Source organism: Plectropomus leopardus, chromosome 18 (genome assembly GCF_026936395.1).
Source record: "Plectropomus leopardus strain MGB_pleo_1.0 chromosome 18, ASM2693639v1, whole genome shotgun sequence".
NCBI classification, from domain to species: domain Eukaryota; kingdom Metazoa; phylum Chordata; class Actinopteri; order Perciformes; family Serranidae; genus Plectropomus; species Plectropomus leopardus.
The window spans coordinates 30562501-30572500 of NC_142193.1; the positions used below are offsets into that span (position 1 = coordinate 30562501).

The 10000-nt window shown below is 47.1% G+C and overlaps 2 protein-coding genes across 2 annotated transcripts in view; both read left to right on the forward strand.

Moving 5' to 3' along the window:
- The window catches only part of maptb (microtubule-associated protein tau b), a 4863-nt gene extending 4239 nt beyond the window's left edge, over window positions 1-624 (forward strand). Inside the window, 1 exon segment of the mRNA XM_042482185.2 lies at window positions 1-624. This exon segment is cut by the window's left edge and continues 455 nt beyond it. The gene's annotated coding sequence lies outside the window, so the exon portion shown is untranslated.
- Window positions 625-1944: 1320 nt separating this feature from the next.
- itga2b (integrin, alpha 2b) overlaps window positions 1945-10000 on the forward strand; it is a 10480-nt gene continuing 2424 nt past the window's right edge. Inside the window, exons 1-25 of the mRNA XM_088091031.1 lie at window positions 1945-1964; window positions 2458-2588; window positions 2666-2766; window positions 3245-3410; window positions 3549-3598; window positions 3737-3782; window positions 3868-3987; window positions 4208-4252; window positions 4330-4373; window positions 4516-4581; window positions 4945-4997; window positions 5192-5264; window positions 5420-5555; window positions 5689-5874; window positions 6097-6142; window positions 6539-6640; window positions 6944-6999; window positions 7086-7237; window positions 7629-7742; window positions 8037-8104; window positions 8882-9017; window positions 9101-9193; window positions 9286-9365; window positions 9583-9663; window positions 9838-9943. Of these exons, the coding sequence (XP_087947157.1) occupies window positions 3269-3410; window positions 3549-3598; window positions 3737-3782; window positions 3868-3987; window positions 4208-4252; window positions 4330-4373; window positions 4516-4581; window positions 4945-4997; window positions 5192-5264; window positions 5420-5555; window positions 5689-5874; window positions 6097-6142; window positions 6539-6640; window positions 6944-6999; window positions 7086-7237; window positions 7629-7742; window positions 8037-8104; window positions 8882-9017; window positions 9101-9193; window positions 9286-9365; window positions 9583-9663; window positions 9838-9943 (1995 nt within the window). The 5' untranslated portion in view covers window positions 1945-1964; window positions 2458-2588; window positions 2666-2766; window positions 3245-3268. The remainder of the gene's footprint in view (window positions 1965-2457; window positions 2589-2665; window positions 2767-3244; window positions 3411-3548; window positions 3599-3736; window positions 3783-3867; window positions 3988-4207; window positions 4253-4329; window positions 4374-4515; window positions 4582-4944; window positions 4998-5191; window positions 5265-5419; window positions 5556-5688; window positions 5875-6096; window positions 6143-6538; window positions 6641-6943; window positions 7000-7085; window positions 7238-7628; window positions 7743-8036; window positions 8105-8881; window positions 9018-9100; window positions 9194-9285; window positions 9366-9582; window positions 9664-9837; window positions 9944-10000) is intronic.

Sequence of the window (10000 nt, forward strand, 5' to 3'; positions counted from 1 at the left end):
CACACACACACACACACAAACACACACACACACACACACACACACACACACACAAACACACACACACACACACACACACACACACACACACACACACACACACACACACACACACACGTTGACAGTTCAGACAGAATTATTAAAAACATAAACTGACTTCATTGACAACAAGAACTTTAAATATACAGGAAACGCCATTATTACCTATGTGAGCGAGCTAACGCTGACTCAGCATTCATCACCAACCAATCACAGCCATCGAAACATATCAACCAATCAGCTGTTTGATTATTTTTACAACTGGACCCACTTTTCAAACCCTGAGACCCCGGCCCCTCGCCACCGTGTCAGACACGACACTTCGAGTCTCTTTATCGAGTCTCTGTCAGCTGACAGGTCTCTGCTCCCAGTCAGACGAGTCTGAGGAGAAAGGAGAGAACATGCTAACCCAGGCTAACTGTTAGCTTACTCATCAAATCCGTCCAATCACAGACAGTGTCTCCCTCTGATGTCATCCCTCTCAGCCAATCATCAGCTCCCCTTCGAGTGCCAAACGACCTGTCTGTCTCTCAGCCTGTGGGCAGTTAACGTGCTTTGTACCAATAAAGTTTCTCTTGGATCTGAGGCGCTGCGTGGTTTGTCTTTCTGAGATCAGCTGACATTTGGACTCGACTGACTCCGACAGGCCGTGTCATCTGTCCAACACGTCCCATCCAGCAGGGACGTATTATCTGTCCAACATGTCTCATCCAGTGGGTGGGACTTGGTCATCAACCTGCGGGACGAAGGGGACACATCTCTGACAGGGGACATCCCAAAAAGAGGAAGACGTCCTCAATGAGACATCGCCGACCTAACCAGGAAAATAAACCCGAGACACGAAAACTCAGACGTGTCCTGCAATATGTTTTTGTTTTTTGTTTTGTTGCTGTTTTTGTTTGTTGTGCTGGTGTTTGTTTGTTGTTGTGCTGGTGTTTGTTTGTTTGTTGTGCTGGTGTTTGTTTGTTTGTTGTGCTGGTGTTTGTTTGTTGTTGTGCTGGTGTTTGTTTGTTTGTTGTGCTGGTGTTTGTTTGTTTGTTGTGCTGGTGTTTGTTTGTTTGTTGTGCTGGTGTTTGTTTGTTTGTTGTGCTGGTGTTTGTTTGTTTGTTGTGCTGGTGTTGTTTGTTTGTTGTGCTGGTGTTGTTTGTCTTCGGTCTGTGGGTCAGGGTCGTGCTCAGTGGGCGGAGCTGTTGTTTGGAACAAACTGACAGCAAAAATGTTCCTGAACGCACCACAAATAAAACAACATAAAAGTGCAGAGAAACAGATAAACAGGCTTTTATTTTTAGCTTCTATCAACAGGAAGCAGCAGCTCAGCCGGGCGCAGTACACACAGCCGGCTGTCAATCATCTGTCACTGCACACACACACACACACACAGTAACACACAGCACACACACACACAGAGTAACACACAGCACACACACACACACACACAGAAGAATTTATATAAGAGCTTCAGTCCACACAAGGACAGTCCGCCTGTGAGTGAGACAGACAGAGAGACAGTTTAGAGACAGGCAGACAGACAGGTGAGATGTGTGTGTTCAGGGGTGTGCTGTTATGTGTGTGTGTCAGTGTGTGTGTGTGTCTGAACCTGTTGAATGAAGCCGTGACGTTCAGCGGACCGACAGGAAGTCTGTTTGGATTCTCCGTCGACTTTCACACCTTCAACAACAAGTAAGAAACCCATAACTGTCCCTTAAATAACCCTTAACTGACCCTTAACTTTCACACCTTTAACAAGTAAGAAACCCTTAAACTACCTTTAATTAACCCTTAACTGTCCCTTAACTTTCACACCTTAAACAAGTAAGAAATCCTTAACTGAGCCTTAAATAACCCTTGACTGACCCTTAGCTAATCCTTAACTGAGCTGTAACTAACCCTTAACTCGCCCTTAACTTTCACACCTTCAACAACAAGTAAGAAACCTTTAAGTGACCCTTAACTAACCCTTAACTGACCCATAAACAACCCTTAAACAATCTTTCATTAACCATAAACTTTCAATTGACCTTTAAATGTTCAATTTGTGAGATGTGGGCAGTTTAAAACATTCAAAAAGTGAACTAACCCCTTAACCCAAACCGATCCAGTGTGAAGAAGTCACATTGTTGACGTCACGTCCAAGATGTCCATGAATAATTCTGCAGAGATATCCACTGTTACACTAATGATCAATCGGTTAAACTAATGATCAGTTGATAATTGTCTGTGTGTTGATGCATGTGTCCTAAATGTAGTCCAGATTGTGTATTTGAGTGTTTCAGTGAATTTGCAGCTCAGCTCCTACAATAAGTCTAAAATTCACTGTGGAAACTAAATAGTTACATTCAGACTGTTAAGTGCAGTGAATAGGTCCTTGAAGAAGTCCTTGAAGAGGTCCTTGAATGGGTCGTCCTGTGTCCTCCGCAGGTCCTTCGTTGTCATTGGAGCTCCCAAAGCCGACACCAACCAATCAGGAGTGACGAAGGGAGGGGGCGTGTTCCTCTGCCCCTGGTCACCTGGAGGCGGAGCCTGTGACATCGTCAACTTTGACCTGAAAGGTGAGTTCCTGCTTGCTCATGATCCATCATGATGTACTTCCTGTCTGACTTCCTGTCTGACTTCCTTTGTGTGTCAGGTGACGAGGACTTCAGCAGCGGCGCTCTGACCTTCATCACCTTCAAGAGTGAGCAGTGGTTTGGAGCCTCAGTCCGATCAGTCAGCAACACACACCTGCTGGTGACTACACACACACACACACACACACACACACACACACACACACACACACACACAGTAACATGTACATACACAGAAGTGTGTTTTGTTTATTGTTTACTCTGTAAACACTGTGTTTAAATCAACATGAGATCAGTGGCGACATCATCAAACTCACTTCCTGTTGATTTTTTTACACCAGCTGAAACAAACATAGCACGTATTTCAAAATAAGAGCACAAAACTAAAAACATAAGAAACAAAAAAACAAACATAAAATAGCAAACATGATATTAAAATAAACATCAAACAGACCCAAAATCTGAGGAGCATCATGTCAGCACCGCTCTGCAGCTCCTCACCAGGGCGGCGAGGCGAGGGCGGCGGTAGTTGAGGGTGGTGCCAAGGTGAACACTGAAAACAACAAACAGACGAGTCTTTGTTAGTTTTTTTGTTTGATTGTTTGTTTGGCTCTGAGTGTAAATGTGTCACCTGGCAGGCGTGTGCGCCACTTTCTCATTGGATGGCTCAGAGGCCAAGGGCGGAGTCTGGGAAAACACCTGTGGGGAACTGCCTCCTATTGGACCAAAGTACAGGAAGGTCCGCCTCCTTCTCCCCCTGCAGAGGAGTCCTGATGGAGGATGACTACCGCCGCATAGACAACCGTCTGTAACACACACCCACACACACACACACACACACACACACACTGAAAAATACACCCATGCACACACATATACAGAAATACACACATACACTCAGGCGGGGACACGCCCCCCTTACTGACTCTGTCTGTTGCCTAGGAAACGACAAGCGTTACTGTGAGGTTGGCTTCAGCACTGACATCACCAAGGTGAGGAGATGGAGGGCGGAGTCAATTATGTGGACACTAACTAACAAACTACGTCATCATGATAACAGCTGGTGTGTGTGTGTGTGTGTGTGTGTGTGTGTGTGTGTGTGTGTGTGTGTGTGTGTGTGTGTGTGTCAGGAGGGTCGTCTGGTCCTCGGGGCTCCTGGAAGTTTTTATTTTCAGGGTAAGTTAAGCCGCCACCACTTGCTGCTCAGAGTCCACGCCCACCATGGCGTCACTGAAATGGATGAATAGCGTAATGATTTCAGGTCAGGTGATCACGGTGGCTGTGAATGACATCATCAGCAGTGGGCGGAGCACCAACCCCATCCCTTATGTAGCTGGAATCAGCCAATCAGAAGAGAGGGGGCCTTACGACCTGTATCACGGTGAGTGGCGTGAGGGGGGCTTTTAATTTGAAAGGTATGCATGTATAGCTAAAATGACTGCTGGCACTACATTTCCCAGGATTCATCTGTGCTGACAGGTTGTGAGTGATTCATCTGGGCTGCAGGTGTGTGTGTGTGTGTGTGTGTGTGTGTGTGTGTGTGTGTGTGTGTGAACCCTGGATCAGCTGATGATGAGGTTCTCCGTGTGTGTGTTCTTCAGGTTACTCTGTGGCCAGCGGTCAGCTAACCAGAGACTCCACCCCCGGTAACTGTCATGATGACATCACTGACACGCTCACCCATCAATTAACCAATCAGTGATCGATTATTCATGCCTTTCAGATTATCTGGTTGGAGTTCCAAACGACAAGAACACCGCAGGAACCGTAAGATCATACTCTGTTCTCACCAGTTCTGTTCCTCTGGGTTCTGTTGTCTGTTCCTCTGGGTTCTGTTGTCTGTTCCTCTGGGTTCTGTTGTCTGTTCCTCTGGGTTCTGCTGGACTCTATTCTGTGTTTGTGTGTTCAGGTGAAGATCTACGACGGCAGGAGCGTCACATCTCTGAGAGTCTCTCACATCTTCCATGGAACTCAGGTAAGACTGTGATGTCATCAGAGTCAGACAGGTGAGACAGTGATGTCATCAGAGTCAGACAGGTGAGACTGTGATGTCATCAGAGTCAGACAGGTAAGACTGTGATGTCATCCGAGAGTCAGACAGGTGAGACAGTGATGTCATCGGAGTCAGACAGGTGAGAAAGTGATGTCATCAGAGTCAGACAGGTAAGACTTTGATGTCATCAGAGTCACGACCGCACATCGCATGTACACTCAAATGTGCTGTGCATTGTGGGTATTTTGTAGCGCACTGTTCAGTTGATGAAACTAACCGCTGAAACACGGAGAACACACTCTACAGAACGATCTCCAGCAGCTCAGCTCTGTGGTTCTCCTGCAGGTGGCCTCCTACTTTGGACACAGTGTGGCTGTCGGAGACATCAACAGAGACGGGTGAGGACACTCTTACTGGTCGACTCTCCTCCACCCAGTAATACTGTTGTACATATTAATGTACTTCAGTCTTAAAAGTAAATGTTGGTACAGATACTCATAAAAATATTGACTATAACAAAGTATTACTCTGTGAGAGTACACAGTGCTGATACTGTGTGTGTGTGTGTGTGTGTGTGTGTGTGTGTGTGTAGTTTGGACGACGTGTTGATTGGAGCTCCTCTCTTCATGGAGCGAGTGACAGAGCAGCTACAGGAGAGAGGACAGGTACATCCAACCATCATCCAACCATTATCCATCCTTCCTGTCTCTGTAATCTCAGTCCTTTGTCTGCCCACTGCTTTTGTCTGTCTCTGTGTCTTTATCTCTGTATCCTTCTCTGTCTCTGTCTCCCTGTCTGTCTCTGTCTCTCTCTGTCCCAGGTGTTGTTGTACCTGCAGAGAAGACGCGGCTCCTTCTCGTCCCAGCCTGACCAATCACTGATCGGCTCCTCTCTGTACGGGCGGTTTGGCTCCGCCCTCGCTATGTTGGGTGACCTGGACATGGACGGATACCACGGTAAGACGAGACAGGACTGTCTCTCCAATTGTCTCTCTGTCTGTCTGCCTCTTTATTTGTTTCTGTGTCTGTTTCTCTGTGTCTTTGTCTGTCTCTGAACTTGTCTCACTGTCGCTCTGTCTCTCTGTCTCAGATGTTGCCATTGGAGCTCCGTGGTCAGGTGACGGTGGGCGGGGCCAGGTGTTTATCTACCTGGGTAATAGTGATGGTCTGTCGGCCACGCCCTCCCAGGTGATTGACAGCCCGTTGCCTAGCAGCAGGACCGCCTTTGGGTTTTCTCTGAGGGCCGGGACTGACGTCGACGGGAACGGATACCCAGGTACGTTTAGAGGTTATCAATGATGGCGATCAATAACCGATCAGCTTCAAACCCCCAGCAGCTAAACAAACACGACTCAATAGCCGGACATCAAACAACCAGAGGACGGAGACACTCTCTGTAAGGTTGTCAGGTTTATGTCCTCCAGACTGTCTAACCATGTCTTTAAAGAGTCCTCCTCTGTCCAACACTGAATGAGTCCTCCTGTCTGTGTGTTTGTAGACCTGCTGGTTGGAGCGTGGGCTGCAGACCAAGCTTATGTCTACAGGTAAGAGACCATCCATCCAATCTGAGCCAGTCTGCACCAAGCTAAACTAGTCTGCACCAGTCTGAGCCAGTCTGCACCAAGCTAAACTAGTCTGCACCAGTCTGAGCCAGTCTGCACCAAGCTAAACTAGTCTGCACCAGTCTGAGCCAGTCCGCACCAGTCTGAGCCAGTCTGCACCAGTCTGAGCCAGTCAGCACCAGTCTGAGCCAGTCTGAGCCAGTCTGCACCAGTCTGAGCCAGTCTGCACCAAGTTAAACTAGTCTGCACCAGTCTGCACCAGTTTTAATCTATCAGCTGTGACGACTCACTTGACACGTTTGACTCACCTGCGGTCGGTTTCACCAAACACGGATTTCTGTTTGATTTGAGCCTGAAATAATCTGTTTGTGTGTTCAGATCCCAGGCAGTGATCCGCACCACAGTTTCTCTCTCTCTGCTGCCGGACTTCCTGAATCCAGATGTCAAACTGTGCCATCAAGGAAACACACCTGTGTCCTGGTAACTCATTAACTCATTAACTCATTAACGAGTTAAACCACATTAACAAACTAACCTGCTAATGATCCAGACTGAGGGAAGACTGAACCAACATTAGTGCTTAAGTGGTTCGGGGGTCTTTGAAAAGAGCTCCTGGGTCTTTGAAAAGAGCTCCTGGGTCATTGAAAGAGTTAGATCCAATGTCAGGTTGAGCGAAGATATAAAATATGGTGTCGTCTGCGTAGAGTCGAATATCAACACTGCCAAAAAATGTTTTAATTGAAAGAAAGAATAAAATATATTGTCTTTTCGTTTTTCCTCCAGTTTTGTGGTCCAGATGTGCGTCTCCGTGTCTGGTCACAGAATCCCGCAGGAAACAGGTAAAAAATGTCGTCTGTACGTCTGTAATCGTCCAATCAGAGCCTGACTCACTCAGCTTATTCTGTCTTCTGATTGGCTGACGCAGCACTGAGGGCGGAGCTACAGCTGGACAGGATGAAGCAGCCAATGGCGAGACGGACTCTGCTGCTGGTGACCAATCAGCCGCAGGAAACGCTGAGGCTGACCATTCAGAGGGAGGTGGGCGTGGCCTGTGTCAATCAGACCGCCTACCTGAGGGTGAGTGATGGACGAAAAACAGACACACACTAGCTGTGTCCGAAACCGTCCCCTATCACGGATATAGTGTGTTCGACATTTTGTAGTAGTGTACGAGTTCTCTGCTGTTAATTTCATCCACCGTATAGTGCACTATAAAATGCCCACAACGCACAGCAAATTTGAGTGTACACATAATGTACACTACATTCAACTCCCAACTACCACAATGCAATGCGGTCGTGTATTTCCGGGGGAAAAAATTCCAGTGTAGCGTCCTAAATCTCGATTGGTTATTCCCTCTATAGTGCACTATTTAATACACACTACATAGTGAATAGTGAGCGAGTGAATGAGGGAACGGTTTCGAACACAGCTACTGTGACACCTGCATGTGTGTGTGTGTGTGTAGTCTGAGGAGGAGGTTCGGGATAAGTTGAGTCCGATCTTCATCACAGTCAACATCAGCCTCCTAAACACTACCCAGAATGCTTTACTGCACGGACAGACACACGCTGCTGCACAGGTGAGTATAAACACACACACACACACACACACACACACACACACACACACACACACACACACACTTCTCAAAGACACTCTTATCTGACTCACACCGACACACAGTAATGTACAGGTGAGTGTCTAATACAGACCATAATAACCTCTCTGATACCATGGTTACAGCGTCCTGAACACTGAGTTAAATTAAGGAGCACCTCCATCCTTTCAAAATAAAAGTCTCTGATGCGTCTGACCCTGACTGTGTGTGTGTGTGTGTGTGTGTGTGTGTGTGTGTGTGTGTGTGTGTGTGTAGACCAGGATCATTCTGAACTGTGGAGACGATAACATCTGTGTTCCTGAGCTGAAGCTGAGCGCTGAGCCGTGAGTCACCACACGCTGCGTCAAACACCCGCACCGTCAATAAACTTTATTAACAAAGACGAGTATTGTCCAGAGTACAGTGACAGACTGAGGTATTTCCCGACAAAGTGGACAAGAGTGAAATTCTCCACAGCTGTGATCCATGCAGGTGTGGACTTGGTGTCGATGAAAGCGGAGCTCGTAGGGCCTCATTCATAAAGTGTGTACGCACAAAAGTTAAACCACGTACGAATATTTCAGCCGAAATCAGGGATTCATCAATATTTTCTAAATGCAGAACACATTAAACCATCATTTTATTTTATTTTGAGGTAAAACATTTACTTATTATTAATTTTGGCCACTTTTCGAGAAAATATTTAATGTTATTTAATGTATTTATTGTTTTGGTGAATGACATTATTGATCAGCCAGAAACTGAAAACAGAGAAATCAGGCAAGAATGACAAGTTTCTAAACTTCAGTAGTTTCTGTCTGCAGCTCCTGAAAACTCACTGAGTGTTGTTCAAAGAAAAGCTGCTGTCCCACAGTGGACACATGCTGCTGTCTCACAGTGGACACATGCTGCTGTCTCACAGTGGACACATGCTGCTGTCCAACTTTCTTACGAGCTGCAGACAGAAAACCAAAAAGTGTCTCAGTGTGAACGTTAAATTTCAGCTGAATATAAACTGATATCAGCTCAGAGAGGATTCAGATCAGGGCCTCATGATGCTGATTGTGTTGGTGTGTGTGTGTGTGTGTGTGTGTGTGTGTGTGTGTGTGTGTGTGTGTCAGTGTGTCAGACAGTGTGTGGGTCGGTGAGGATCAGTCCGTGTTGTTGTCGGTGTCGGCACAGAACGACGGCGAGGGAGCGTATGAGACCGAGCTGGTGGTCCGAATTCCTGAACACACACACTTCCAGAGCAGTCAGGTGACACTCACACACACACACACACACACACACACACACACACACACACACACACTGAGGATGATGAGTTCTGTGTGTTGCAGGGTGTGAACCGGCTGGTGTGTGTTCAGAGGAAACAGAACCAGAGCGTCATCGTGACCTGTGACCTCGGCAACCCCATGAGACAAGGACACACTGTAACACAACACACACACACACACATACACACTAACACACACACTGTCTGGCTGTCCATTTGTCTGTCTCTAACCTGTCTGTCTCTCTGTAGCTGCAGACCCGTCTTCTGTTCAGTGTCAGCCGTTTGGAGGAGGTGGAGCATCACATCACCTTCAGCCTCAGAGTCAGGAGGTACAAACCGTCTGTCTCTCTCTGTCTGTCTGTCTCTCACCTGTCTGTCTCTCTCTCTGTCTCTCACCTGTCTGTCTCTGTCTCTCACCTGTCTGTCTCTCTCTGTCTCTCTCTGTCTGTCTCTGTCTGTCTGTCTCTCTGTCTGTCTCTCTCTCAGTTGTCTGTCTCTCACCTGTCTGTCTCTAACCTGTCTCTCTCTCGCCTGTCTGTCTCTCAGTAAGAACTCGGTGAATCCCAACAGTAACGAGGTCACAGTGGAGGTTCGGGTTGTTGCCGAGGCAACACTGGAGATCAGAGGGTAAAACTATGATGTCATTTCCTGTTGATGTTGCTCAGTTTCAGCGTTGGTCAGTTTTTGTTTTCTATGAATAAATGAATTCTGCGCTCAAAGTTTCACGTAAACACCGTAAACATCATTAACAAAGTAAACACTGAAAATATCGTAAACGATGATGTCATTTTGTGTCTGCAGAGGCTCCTCCCCCTCAGAGGTGGTCCTGCCCCTCCCTGATTGGCCACCTGCAGTGCATCCTGGGAGTTTAGAGGCCGTGGGTCCTCTGGTGGAGCACATCTACGAGGTGAGACAGGTTCATGGTGATAGACCAGAACCAGAACCAGGCCCCAGTATTGGGTCG